The sequence below is a fragment of the Rhinopithecus bieti genome, unplaced genomic scaffold (assembly GCF_001698545.2).
Source record: "Rhinopithecus bieti isolate Rb0 unplaced genomic scaffold, ASM169854v2 scaffold_2294, whole genome shotgun sequence".
NCBI lineage: Eukaryota > Metazoa > Chordata > Mammalia > Primates > Cercopithecidae > Rhinopithecus > Rhinopithecus bieti.
This window is the reverse complement of record NW_016803705.1, coordinates 917,382-932,896: the sequence shown is the minus strand read 5'-3', so window position 1 is coordinate 932,896 and position 15,515 is coordinate 917,382. Positions and strand designations below refer to the sequence as shown.

The following is a 15,515-nucleotide window of genomic DNA, read 5'->3' as shown; positions in this document are numbered from 1 at the left end:
GGNCTTCCCTACACTGTTCATTCTAGTTAGCCATTCGTCTAATCTTTTTTCAAGGTTTTAAGCTTCCTTGTGATGGGTCCGGACATCCTCCTTTAGCTTGGAGAAGTTTGTTATTATCGACTTTCTGAAGCCTACTTCTGTCAACTTGTCAAAGTCATTTTCCATCCTGCTTTGTTCCATTGCTGGCAAGGAGCTGCGATCCTTTGGAGCAGAAGGGGCACTCTGGTTTTTAGAATTTTTAGCTTTTCTGCTCTGGTTTCTCCCCATGTTTGTGGTTTTATCTACCTTTGGTCTCTGATGATGATGACCTATAGATGGGGTTTTGGTGTGGATGTCCTTTTTGTCGATGTTGATGCTATTCCTTTCTGTTTGTTAATTTTCCTTCTAACAGTCAGGTCCCTCAGCTGCAGGTTTGTTGGAGTTTGCTGGAGGTCCACTCCAGACCCTGTTTGCCTGGGTTTCACCAGCAGAGGCTGTTGAACAGCAAATAGTGCAGAACAGCAAATATTGCTGCCTGATCCTTCCTCTGGAAGCTTTGTCTCAGAGGGGTACCAGGCTGTATGAGGTGTCAGTCAGCCCCTACTGGGAGATGTCTCCAAGTTAGGCTACACAGGGGTCAGGGACCCACTTGAGGAGGCAGTCTGTCTGTTCTCAGAGCTCAAACACTGTGCTGAGAGAATCACTGCTCTCTTCAGAGCTGTCACACAGGGACGTTTAAGTCTGCAGAAGTTTCTGCTGCCTTTTATTCAGCTATGCCCTGCCCCGACAGGTGAAGTCTACAGAGGCAGGCAGTCCTCGTTGAGCTGTGGTGGGCTCCACCCAATTCAAGCCACCTGCCACTTTGTTTACCTACTCAAGCCTCAGCAATGGCAGATGCCCCTCCCCTAGCCAGGCTTGCCACTTCGTAGTTCGATCTCAGACTAGTAGTGAGCAAGGGTCCATGGGCGTGGGACCTGCTGAGCCAAGCACAGGATATGATCTCCTGGTGTGCTGTTTGCTAAGACTGTTGGAAAAGCGCAGTGTTCAGTTGGCAGTGTCCCGATTTTCCCGGTACAGTCTGTCATGGCTCAGAAAAGGAAATTCTTTTTTCCCTTGGCTCAGAAAAGGAAATCCCCCAACTCCTTGTGCTTCCCAGGTGAGGCGATGCCCCCCCAGCTTTGGCTCACCCTCCATGGGCTGCATCCACTTGCCAACCAGTCCCAGTGAGATGAACCAGGTACCTCAGTTGGAAATGCAGGAATCACCCATCTTCTGTGTTGATTATGCTGGGAGCTACAGACTGGAGCTGTTCATATTTGGTCATCTTGGAACCCACTTCCTATAGTCACTATTTTTTAATCAAAATTATCCTAACTGATTTACCCCATGCTAATCTTTCCATATTCCAATATATTTTCTAACAGTAATTTTCAAACACAGATTTGATCATGTCATTCCACTGTTTCAATGACTCTGGGGCTTTTTACATCCTAATCCCTCTGCCTTGATATATTTTTACATCATCATTTATTCACATTATTCGTTCATTAATATATGTGTATTTATCCAATAGAACCTACCTCAAGAAAATCCTTAGGTGCATAAACAGGTCTGAAAAGGCTTAAATCTAGAATAAGATAGATTATAAACAAAATTTCAGCTAATAAGATATGAAGTCTTATTAAATAAATGTAATCATTCTTTCATATGTTATCATACAGATAGATTAATTCAAACATTTCTTGAGAATCAATTATTTGTCATACACTGCATTAAGTACAGAGAACACTAAAATGAAAAGACAATTTCTGCCCTTCCCATCCTAGATGACATATTCTGGAAGAAATTAAGAGCATCCTATTCACAGATCGTAATTATTTATAACTGAATTGGCCAAACAAGGTCAATGTAACATAAAGGTTCTATATGAGAATTTTCAATGTACTTAAAATACAAACAATGCATTCTTAGTGAATTCCTCTAGTTGTATTAAACTATTCCCCCTTTTGAACTCAAATAACTATACATAATAACTCTATTATGGTATTTATATCTTACCTAGTGCCCTACATGTATTTTAGCAGTGGTAAAGAAGGGGGAGGAGGGGTTATGTACATGTCTGTCTATACAATTACAGGCATCTATCATAGTAAATGAAGTATAGTTGTTATTCATTTTACATTTATAAAATTGACTACATTTTAAATATTAAAATGAACAAAAATAAATTCTTTAAAACATTTTAAAGTCTTCAAACGTATTTTCACTATTTATCCTATTTTAACAACCCAATATAATTAAGCTTGTGCAATATTTACCTTAATTAAAAGACAAGAATCTCAAAATCCACTGGACAATTTATTATTTTATAAAATGTTTTAAACGCTGCTTTAAAAAAGGATAAATAAGGCCAGGCACAGTAGCTCACACCTGTAATCCCAGCACTTTGGGAGGCTCTGGTGGGAGGATCAGAGGATTACTTGAAGCCAGGAGTTCAACAGAGAGAGCCAGGGCAACATAGCAAAACCCCATCTCTACAAAAAAATAAAAAAATTAGCCAGGCATGGTGGTGCGTACATGCCTGTAGTCTTTGCTACTCAGGAGGCTGAGCTGAAAGGACCCTCTGAGCCCAGGAGTTTCAGGTTAAAGGGAGCTGTGATCAGGCTACTGCACTCCAGCACAGGTAACAGAGCAAGACCCTGTCTCTAAAAACACAAACAAACAAGCAAAAAGCTGCTCCTGATGTCTGTATTTATTAGTTGCATCTGGTGTCTGGGAGTTTGAATAGGCCAGTCTAATTCTGGTTTTCCAGAAGACAGAAAATTAATGAGAAGGAAAATTAACATCTTCACAAAAGAATCGTTAATTATGTTATTTTGCATCCACAGTTAAGAAGGCAATCTTTTTCCACTACTACATTCAGAAAAAATTGTTCACATACCTGGTTCATCAGTTCCCATTTCATTCCATTTATTAAGAAGTTCTTTCTGTTCTTCAACTGGCCTCTGGAAAAGGTAATTTAAAACTGGTTTCATTTCATTTTTGAAGTCTAGCAATATAACTAAAAATAAGAATCAATAACTTACTTAAAAGCTTACATAAACTACAATAACAGGATAAATAATTTCATTAAACATGTCGAATTTGGGGGGTAACTGCATTTAAATTATTATTTAACTATTATGTTATATCTAGTCTAAATGGCCTAGTTAGAACATGGTGCTAATGAGTCCAATAAAAGAAGGTAAGTGATCTGTACTGGCCAGTACATTTCACAAAGAAAAACTGCTCCCCAGCCACATACTACATCTCTTACCCCCATCCAGCAGACTCAGAAAAGCATCATAAGGGGGACTGGCCAAGAGAGTGTGACTAAGAGTTACTAGCATTATCTTCCTATATGAAAGGCAGTATATTATACAATACTACATATTTAGACAGTTTTTAATATAAATGTATCCTTTTTAAATACCATCCTTCTGGTGCCTTCAGTAATTTTTCCTTGGATATTATTCAAAGTATACCCACTACATCCCGTCCAACAACAGGGAATAAATAGCAGGTAGGGAGAATGAAGTAAAGGGAAACTGGGTCTCTCCTACTTGTGAGCAGCTACAAAGAATACAAAACATCCCTCAAGTGTTTTTTCTTTTCTTTCTCATCTTTTCTCCTCAATGCTCAGAGTAACGTAAGTGTTGAATATTAGATCTAAATAGAATTCCAGTTCTACAGAGAGAAGACAAATTATCCTTTTTGTTTCCTATGTTAATACCGAAAGATGGTACCGTATTGCCTGTTACAAGATCACAGTATGCCTGAACTCTATCTGTGATTCAAGAAATATGGCTATTGTGCTAATTAGCCAAAAAGTAAGGAGACTAAAGGTAATTAAAACATTTAAAGCATATTGCTAATCTCTACAGCCAAATCCTAACTCATCTATACTACAGATTCATATTTATATTTATTTGCAAAGACACAGGTTTGTTACAGTAATAATTATAGCACACGAAATAGAAATCTATATAGAATGTACCCACATAATTGGCCTTTTACAGATTTTTATTTCAAACCAAGTTGATATACTAGTAAAAATAAATAAATAGGCCAGGCGCAATGGCTCACATCTGTAATCCCAGCACTTTGGGAGGCCAAGGTGGGCGGATCATGAGGTCAGGAGATCGAGACCCTCCTGACTAACACTGTGAAACCCCGTCTCTACCAAAAATACAAAAAAATTAGTTGGGCATGGTGGCACGTGCCTGTAGTCCTAGTTACTTGGGAGGCTGAGGCAGGAGAATTGCTTGAACCCAGGAGGCAGAGGTTGCAGTGAGCCGAGATCGCGCCACTGCACTCCAGCCTGGGTGACAGAGCAAGACTCTGTCTCTAAATAAATAAATAAATAAATGTGCCTAACAGTTATATAACTTCATGATACTTTCTCGTATTTGATTCACAATGAAATACTTAAACAGAAAAATGTTTAAAAGTACCTTTCGTGCCAGTGGGATACTCAGTTCAGTGCACATACTATTTAAACTCTTCAAAATTCTTTTTTCCCAACTTCCCTGAAACATAAAAAACAATCAATTATCTTTTCCAGTAACAATACTAAAACTAATAAAAAATATTAAAGATATTACGAATTACATAGAAATGGTAAGGTTGGTTGAGATTGGTTATCCCTATTTATTAGTTCACTCAACAAATACTGACTATTGCCTACTATATGCCAGATACTATCCTTTGTGCTATGAATTAAGCAGTGAATAACAGAAAGCCTCAGTCCTCAAATAACTGACATTTTAGTTCAGGATGGGAATAAGCATAGATTTTTTTTAAATGTCAACAAGTCATATGGTAATAAACATTATATAGAAAACATTTATGAAATGCTTAAATTTAACTTATCTTTTTATCTGATATTTTCTATCTAACATTTTCTATCAGATAAAAGATAAGTTAAATTTAAGCATTTCATAAATGTTTAATACTTAGGAATCCCATTAATGATCTAGTAAAAGGTAAAATGTACAGAATTTTTTTTATTACATTGTAATTTTCCCAAAATGAAATTTCACCCCTAAATACTTCAGCATGCACATTCTTAGAATAAGGACTTTTTCCAACATATCACAATATCATTATTATATCTAAGAAAATTAATATTTCATGATGTCATACTTAGTCGATACATGTTCAAATTTTCCAGCTATTTCCATATATCTTGTAGAGTTTTTTTAAAATCTGAGATCCATTCAAAATTCATGCAATATATTTCATTGGTTGTCATGTCTCTCTCTTTCAGAGCAGTTTAATCCAGAATCTCTCTATTCTTTTCTTTTTTATGATACTGACTTTTTTGAAAGGTCCAGGCCAGTTATCTTTTAGACTGTGCCACAATCTGGATTTGTCTGACTATTTTTCACAGTATTGATTACCTTCTTCATTATCCCTTCCATTTGTTATAAAATGGAAATTAAGTTTTAATAGTCCTAGGTTTGATCATCCATAAATACCATATTTTAATATACTATTCTTTTCAATGACAAGCGAAAATGCCATAATAATGTTTTTTGTCTTTTTACTAAATGTGCCTACAGACCACTTCTGGGTCACTGAAACCAAAATAAAATAATACCAAAGTCCCAAAATTCAGACCTAATAAGGAAACAAAGAGAGAACTGTATATTACTCATAAAGAACAGTAATAATCAATTTATGAAAGTGGAATAATAATAACAGTTCTTTTATATGGTTGCTACAAAGATTAAAGATGTTAATACATGTAAACTGACTCAAACAGTGGCATAATATGATAATTAACATTCAGTAAGTGATGGCTTTTACTACAGCTATCATTAGTCATAGCTTCTTCAACACACACATTCAAATACATTACTCTTTATCTGAAATTTGCTCTGCAAGCTCAACTCCCACCTCCAACATTGTTATTCTTGCCTAAATAAATCTTATTCACCTTTTAGGTATCAGCTTAAATATCCCTTCCTCCATTAGGACTTTTCTCACCGGGTACCCAACCAAGATAGCATTAGGTGACTTTGCTCATGGGCTCTCATAGCACCCTGTCCTTCACCTATCATGGTACAAATCACACTGTGTCTAGCACATAATAGTGCTCAATAATTAAACAGATTTCTACTCTAAGTAATGTTGCAAGTATTTTAAAAAAATTTTAATGCAATGGCCCAAGCAGTGAATGAACAGAAAAAAATCATCTGAAGGATAAATATCGAGCTTTGTGAAATGCATAAAGTTCAGTTTACTACATTTATAGAAACAGATTTTCAAGAATAAAAGCATACTCAATACATTACATGAAATAGCCCCCAAATTAACTCTATTTATTGGCCTATTTTAATTCTCTCCTTAACTATAAATAATTCTCTTAGATCCAAAACTTATTTGGTACCTCTTATTTGGGTACATTGTTAATGAGTAAACATTTATTATAATGATACAACCTACCTTCCACATTCAATATCTTTACACCCACCTTATTCAGATAAATCTCATTCACCTTTCTGATGTCAGATTAAGTATCATTTCCTCTAACGAGCCTTCTGTTATCTACTGCCTCCCACCCCCAATGGTGGAGGAAACAGGTAAGAAAAAGCTTATTAAAAAATACTTCTAATTAAATGATCGCAATAAAATAAAATTTGCATACATATTAAAAATCCAATCCCTGGATTTTTATTTATCCTATCATAAGGAACCAAACTGCTAGCTATTAAACGATGGCTACAAATGTTCTCATTTTCAATCACTCATGCAAACAGCTCTAGAATTGATAAAAAGGCATTAACTCTCAGACATAAAAACAAAACTAAAGTTATTAAATACAATAGACATCGATGTGTAGCTCATAATATACAGAGTTGACCCTTGAACAACACAGGCTTGAACTGTGTGGGTTTACTTATATTTAAATTTTTTCTAATATGAGCAACAATTTCAAAAAACCTCACAGACAAACCACATAGCCTAGACATACTAAAAATTTTAAGAAAAAGTTGAGTTTGTTCTGAATGTATAAAATATATGTAGATACTAGTAGCCTCTTTTATCATTTCCTACCATAAAGTATACACAAAACTATTCTAAAAAATTAAGATTTATTAAAAACATATATATATACTTTCAGATTATACATGGTACCATTTGAAATTGAGAGAAATATAAACAAACATAAAGATGCAGTATTAAATCACAACTGCATACAATTAACTGTAGGACATACTATATTACTGTAAAAATTTTGTAGCTACCTCCTCTTGCTATTGCAGTGAATTCAAGTGCTGTGAGTATCTGCTTGAAACCCTGGGTGATGCTAATCATCTCCATGTGAGCAGTTCCACAGGCCTGTAAATTGTGTACTACAGTAAAAAGTGATCTCTCACTGTCTCACTTTTTTTATTGTGTTGAGCACAATATTGTCCCTGAATAATAGCATGGGACCCATACAAAAAGCCACTAGTGATGCTAGAAATGCTCCCAAGAAGAAAAGTCATGACATTACAAGAAAATGTTGAATTGCTTGATATGTATGGAAGATTGAAGCCTGCAGCTGCAGTTGCCCATCACTTCAAGAGAAATTAATCCAGCATAAGGACCACTGTAAAATAAGAAAAGGAAACTCATGAAGTCATTGCTGTAGCTACACCACCAGTGGCGAAAACCTCGCTTTTTTTTTTTTTTTTGCAAAAAACTCTTTTTTTTAATTTTAAAATACAACTTTTATGTGGGTGCAGGGTTACTAACAGGCATACCTATAGACTCCAAATATGATTTGAGAAAAAGTGAAGTCATTATATGACAATTTAAAGCAAAAGAAAGGTAAAGGATCTAAAGCTGGAGTATTTAATCCCAGCCAAGGATGGTTTGATAATTTTCAAAATCAGTTTGGCTTAAAAATATCAAGATAACAAGAGAAGCAGCTTCTGCTGACCAAGAGGCAGAAAATGAGTTCCCAGATGCCATTAAAATTATTGAGGAAAAAGAATATCTGACTGAACAAGTTTTTAATGCAGAAGAGAGTGCCTTATTCTAGGGTGGAAAAATGCCACATAGGACTTTTATTAGTAAGTAAGAGAAGCAAGTACCAGGATTTAAGGCAAGAGAAATAGGCTAATTCTACCATTTTGTGTAAATGCAATTAGGTTTAGGACCAGGACTGCCCTTATCTGTAAAGCTGCTAACCCCTGAGCCTTGAAGGGAAAAGTTAAACATCAATTGCCAGGCTTTTGGTTTTACAACAAGAAAGCCTGGACAACAAGAACACTTTTTCTGGATTGGTTCAATTTATGCTTTGTCCCTGATGTCAGGAAGTACCTTGTCAGTAAAGGATTGCTTTTAAAGCTCTTTTGATATTGGACAATGCCCTTCACCTCACAGAACACCATGAGTTCAACAAAGAAGATATCAAATTGGTCTACTTACCCTCAAACACAATGTCTCTAATTCAGCCTCTAGGTCTGGGTCATAGGGACCTCTAAGGCTCATTATATACAGCACCCTATGGAAAAGATTTGCCAATGCTGTGGAAGAAAAACCCAATACAGTGATCATCATGACAGTCTGGAAGACACATACCATTGAAGACGCCATTGTTGTTATGGAAAAAGCTGTGAAAGCCATCAAGCCCAAAGCAGTAAATTCCTGCTGGAGAAAACTGTTTCCAGATGTTGTAAAGACTTCACAGGATTTACAAGAGAGTCAATCAAGGAAATAAGAGATTGTAGATATGACCAAAAAAGGTTGGGAGTGAAGGGTTGCAAGATACGGATTTTAGAGAAATTCAACAGCTAATAGACACCACACCAGAGGAATTAATTAAAAACAACTTGATGGAGATGAGTGCTTCCAGACCACTGTCAGAAAATGAGGAAGAACACATAGAAGAAGCAGTGCCAAAAACCAAATTGACATCAGACAATCTGGCAGAAGAGTTCTGATTATTCAAGACTGCTTTTGACTTCAGTGTCCATATCATAGAAAGGTCCATTTTGCAACACGGACCCTTAAAACTAAAGCAAACAGTGAAAGAGGACTGGAACCATATAGAAATATTTTTAGAAAATGAAGAAGTAAAAATGTCAAATGGGAGTTCCAATGTATTTCTGTAAAATTACACCAAGTGTGCCTGCCTCTCCTGTATCCCTTCCATCTCCTCTACCTCTTTTGCCTCTGCCAGGCAAGATAGCAAGACCAGCCCTTCCTCTTCTTCCTCATCCTCAGCCTACTCAATGTGAAGATGATTTATGATAATTTATGATGAAGATATTTATGATGATCCACTCCCACTTAATAAATAATTTTTCTTATTTATGATTTTCTTCATAACATTTTCCTTTCTCTAGCATTCTTTATTGTAAGAATATAGTATATAATATATATAACATATAAAATATGTGTTAATCCACTTAATATTATCAGTGAGGTTTCTGGTCAACAGTAGGCCATTAGTAGTTAAGTTTTGGGGGAGTCAAAAGTTATATGTGAATTTTTGACTGCATGAAGGGTCAGCACCCCTAAACGCCACATTGTTTAAGGGTCAGCTGTTCTATACAAATTTTCAAGACTGCAATACACAATTTTAAAACAGCATAAAACTCACTAAAAATTCAAACATGAAGACCATTCAAAATAGAAAGATAACTTTTGGAATGACACCTAGACAAGATGTTGAATATTTGTTAACTTATCCTTTAAATAATTATTTTGGCAAAAACAACTCATTCAGGTATTTTCTGTAAAGCGATGAATCACAGTTGTCCAAATAGATATCACTTTGTACCAAGAACTTCAATTTACCAACTCTAAATTTAACATTAGATATAATATATAGAGAAAGAAGTCAAGAGAAAAAGTTACACAGAAAACAAATTAGACATCATAAGAAAGTATTCTGAATAGAAAGAATTGTTGAAACACAACTATGCAATTTACATGTGTTTACATATGTTATTTTATTTGATGAAACACAACTATGTGCTTTACATGTGTTTACACATGTTATTTTACTAACCTACAAGATGTGTATCATTACTATCATTTTACAAATGAGGAAACTTAAAAAATAACACATAAAAGCATAATGAGAAAGACTGTTAAGAATGTAAGAAGTGCTGATTAAAACTTATTTGATTATCATTTTTTTCTGAGCTATACAATTAAAGCAGGAACCTAGAAATGACCCAGAACAGAGAAATACTATGACTAAGCACTGAGGAAAGAAAAAAAAGAGTATATCCAATTCAGAAAAGTGGGGTTTTTTTTATAACTAGAACAGGGGGAAATGAGGTATATTATCTGAGTTTTTGAATGATGAAAATACATTGATTTAGCAAATATTTATTAGCCACCTATTAAATACATGCCACTAAAGATGAATAAAACAGCATTCCTGTCACTAAGAAACACATCACTTTTGTAGTGGAAGTCAGGAGGGTAAGAGAGATACACAAATAATACGGGACAGAGATAGTTTACAAAAAGTTCATAAGATCTCTATCAGTCCATATGTCATAAACTACAGAAAAAAACATGAAAGAATGAACAAAGAAACAGGAAGCTAGATATGGCTAAACTTGAACATTGTCAATTGAACATATACTACTTCCTTGAAAATCCTACAAATAATGAAAGAAAAGTGACCCCAGTTCTTGGCCACGTCTATCCTCTGTCCCATATCTATAACACTAAGTCAAGGTGGAGAGGTCTTTTCCAAGGTATCTCTTGCAAGAACTTCAGTCAGATGGTCAGTGAAGTCATTTCCATTGAAATCTTGGGTGGTCAAAGGAGTCAGTTCCATAGTTATCAGAAACAGGAACAGAATTTCCTGACAATGAGGGGAAATCCAAGATGAAGAAGCAAGCGGCTGCTTTCAAGCTTGGCCATCCTTTAGGTTCCCTCAAGAACTCTAATCTTAATTAAGTGGTATCCATTCATTCTTTTGTTCACTCGCTGACTCACTGACTAATATATTAATATACTGAAAGCTGTCTATGTGCCAAGCACAAAATAAGGATCAGTGAGTAAATGTAGTAAGGAGCAGACAACTATGTAATATGAAAAAGACACTTTGCAACAATTAGAAATATTTACCTCAAATATAACTTAACTCAGTGAAATTATGAGCTCCTTGTTTCCAGAAGTCCTGGAGCAAAAGGAGATGAGAAGTGAACACTTGCCAGAGTTTGGACTGGATAAACTTGAGGTCCACTCTAGCTCCAGTTTTATAGACAACAATTTTTCTCAGGTCCTATTCGTGGAGGTGGATAATTAGTCCCTAAGTCTTAGAAGAAATGCCAAAAAAAAAAAAAAATCATTATTATGCCTGTGCTATTATTTAAATAATTTCAATGTACATTTAGCACCCCAAAATAAATAACTAGATGGTTTTCACCCAAAAGACTTACAAAATAAATTCAAAGCGTTCATGTTATCCACAAGGAAAGTGAATGGTTTTTTACATTTAAAATGTTCAGATAGGAAGATATTTACCTTTTATCCAAACCTGTACCCTCTCTAAATGAAATTCTTGTTGCCTTCAAGTAAATTTCCCTAATAACTGGAATCTATGGCATTGACTCAAAGGATTTCAGGAATTTCATAAATAAAGCAATTTCTAAGTATGAGAAGCAAAAAATTTATAAAAGATTCATGATTATACTATTTTTAAAAATTAGTATAGCATTACTACCTTTTAATAACAATGAAGGTAAATAAAATGTCTTTTAAACCATATATTAAACAAATAGCATGTAAAAAAAAGTATGAAATTATAAAATCAGAAAACTATTTTCTTCACCCTGACAAAAAATAAAACTAAAATAATTATAACCCAGGTATCTAATAGAAAAACATTTTAGTAATTCTTCTCTGATTATAAAAATAATATATCAAACAACCAATATTAATATTTTGTCTTTCATTTTTTATGCATATGTATGTGTGTAATTGAGACATATAAACACATATATTTTGGATTAAAGTGAAATTATATTGTTTTATATTTTGCATTCTCCATATAAGATTATAATGTATGCCTTTTTGTATTCATTACAATTCTTCAAAAATGACATTTTTGATACCTATATAGCATTGTTTCTTTTGGAAACAGCATGTCATATTTAAGCAAGCTCTATTGTTATCCATTTTGATTCTTTTACATTTTTTACTATTATTACGAACGTAAGTTTCTGTGTTTCTGATTCTTTCCTTTATACAAGGTTCTAGAAGTGGAATTACTAGGTCAAAGGGTCTGAATATTTTCTAGGAATATTCTCTGTTTTTTCTTTATGCTATTCATTCATAATTTTTAAAAAATATCTATTATCTACCATGGACTGGGGACTGTGCCAGATGTTAGAGATACAGTGGTGAAAAGAGAGACTCAGGTCCTACTTCACAGAGACTAAAGAATCTAAGTGATGATACAAACAACCCAAGTATTATAGTAGAGAAGTATAGGGGGCCTGCCGTGTGGAGGATGGACAAGACAGGAAAAGTACCTGAGTATCTGAGATCTGGGAGTCAGAGAGCCTTCCTAAACAATCTATCATCTCACTTGATAACAAAATGATGTGCAGAAGCTAGCAAGAAATATATGGGATGAGAAGAGACAGTTTCAAGTATACCCAGAAACATATGGGATGAGAGGAGACAGTTTCAACTATAGCCAGAAACATACGGGATGAGAGGAGACAGTTTCAACTATAGCCAGAAATATATGGGATGAGAGGAGGCAGTTTCAAGCAGATGCAGTGGCATAAGCAAAAGTTCTCCTATTGCAACAAGTGGAGGAGGTCAAGTATGATTAGAGAAAGAGAAAGTATGTGCATGGCAGGCTGGGAAGAACGGTGTGAGAAGGCAAGAGATGAGACTGGAACTAAAGAGGTCAAGATCATTTCTACCTTTGTAAGCCATAATAAAGAATTTGAGCTCTATCCTCAAGGTATTGGAAATTTTAGGAACTGGAGTGACAGTATAGAAGGCAAAAAGACCATTAGGAAGGGGGTGAGAACTGAAGTAATGCAAAATTAACAAAATTATCATATTTGCCAAGGTTACTGGATTGCTGGAGAACAGAATAAATTCAACCACATAGCACATCTTGAGTTTGCCTAAGCATTTCTGAGCTAGATAAACAGACTGAATAGCAGGTAATGTGAATTCTGGAGCCAGGGTGTCCAGTTTCAAATCTCAGCTCTACCACTTTCTCATTTTGTAAAGAGAGACCTAAGACCACATTAGTAACTCACCTCATAGGGTTATCGTGAATATTATTAAATGAGTGAGTACATGTACAGCACTAGAATGGTACCTAGGATATAATTAGGGATCTATATGCTTATTAGTATTGTTTCACAAGAAAACTCATGCACTTATATTTATCACACTGTATATCTTCAAATACGGCTTTCACTGAAGGGTGTAGCAAAGTAGTTCCCAAGGTATTTTACATGGAAATAGGGTTTCATGATCACGTAAGCTTGAACAACACTGGATTAAATAAAATTAAACAGGTTTCTTTCCTGCAGAACTTCTCCAAACCTTTAACATGCCAAAATAAATTGTGAGCAACAAAATTTAAAAATATTAAAACTCAAAGTAGAAAATGAATATCCATGAGTCCATACTGATATAAATAAATAACTGAATACATAAATAAATGGGGAAGAAGAGAAAACTCTTTCATGCAGAAGAATTCCAAATAATTTAGGTAGATACCCCTCCTTAAGGAAATGGAACATAATTCTCCACTCCTTAAGTATGGGCTATATGCAGCGACTTACTTCCAAAGAGTACAGTATGGAAAGAGGGAAAAAGAGTAACATTACAGTGAAGAAGCCTCACAAATACTACCTCAGTCAGATGATCAAGGTCAACACAAACAGCGATGAATCATGCTAATAGTATGTACCCTGATATGATGTGATAAATGTAAATGGCATTTTACATCTGTGATCTTCCTCCAAAAAACCCACAATCCCAGTCTAATTATGAGACAACATCAGATAAATTCCAAGAGAGGGATATTCTACAAAATACCTGAACAGTACTTCTCAAAACTGCCAAAGTCATCAAAAATAAGGAAAGTCTGAGAAACCAGCATAGCCAAGAAGAGCCTAAGGAGACATGACAACCAAATGTAATGTGGTGTCCTGGATGGGATCCTGGGTCAGAACAAGGACATTAGGTTGCAACTAAGGAAGTCTAAATAAAATATGGACTTTAGTTCATAATAATGTATCAACCAATATGGCTCACTAATTATAACAAATGTACCATACTAATGTTAAGATGTTAATAATAAGGGAAACTGGGTATGAGATCTACGAGAACTCTCTGTGCTAACTTCTCAAAACTCTTCTAAAACATAAAGTCCAGTAAAAATAGTAAAACAAATTGTGATTCATCAAGAGGAAAGTAGTGTTCCTCAATTTGCAGACTTACTTGTCCAAGGAACCCTTTTTTGTGGAGCATATCTCAAGGTTAGTATTTAGCAGAAAACATTCTTGGAAATGCTGATGCAGAATAAGAAGCTTCATAACCTCATGAGCCCAGAAAATTAAGTACTAGAGTCACTTGCCAGAAACTGCAGGAAGCTGATTTATAACCCAACTCTGAAGACACGATCAAGAGCTAAGTGAAGTTAAAGTAATTCATAAAATCTTAATCGAAAAAAATGAATTGAATTTTTCCAGTTCAATTCAATTCAAAATATTTTCTGCCCATGTTTTACTGAATACAAAGTGAAAAGAAACACTAACTGGATTTTTAAAGCTTCATTTTTGTTAAAAGGGGGAAAGAAGAACCTAGTAAGAAACCATTTGTATACTACTCCTTCCCAGTGCACGGACGAAACTTCCTAGTCACTTTCCGCTAGTCACACAGCACTTTTTACTTTGTATTACATCTAGTGCCCAAGTCTTATTTCAATTACTAAACCTTGCAATTACCTGAAGGCAGAATCTGTATCTAACTTATTTCTGAATTTCAGCAGCACAGAATCTTCTACTGAGTAGGTATTCAGTAAATATCTTTAAACTATTATAATAACTGGGAAAGAGATGGCTAAATCCTTTACTATCAATCCAACATAAAGTTACTAAGCTTCTGCTACATAAAGGCCAGTGTACTAGATGCAGCAGTTATGTAAAAATATTTTTAAACTGTTACTTCTTCCAAGAGGCATATAATAAAATGTCAGAAAGATGTATACAGAAATTACGATAACAGGTCGAGCCCAGTGGCTCACGCCTGTAATCCCAGCACTTTGGGAGGCTGAGGCAGGTGGATCACTTGAGGTCAGGAGTTTGAGACCAGCCTGGCCAACATGATGAGACCCATCTCTACTAAAGATATAAAGATTTTTGCACATTAATTTTGTATCCTGAGACTTTGCCGAAGTTGCTTATCAGCTTAAGGAGATTTTGGGCTGAGATGATGGGGTTTTCTAAATATACAATCATGTCATCTGCAAACAGGGACAATTTGACTTCTTC

At 35.1% G+C, this 15,515-nt stretch overlaps 1 protein-coding gene across 1 annotated transcript in view; it reads right to left on the bottom strand.

Annotated features, from left to right (window-relative positions):
* TBC1D19 (TBC1 domain family member 19) overlaps positions 1 to 15,515 on the bottom strand; it is a 169,498-nt gene that overhangs the window by 112,825 nt on the left and 41,158 nt on the right. Inside the window, 3 exon segments of the mRNA XM_017851922.1 lie at positions 1,560 to 1,606; positions 2,921 to 2,984; positions 4,473 to 4,547. Coding sequence (XP_017707411.1) covers positions 1,560 to 1,606; positions 2,921 to 2,984; positions 4,473 to 4,547 — 186 coding nt within the window.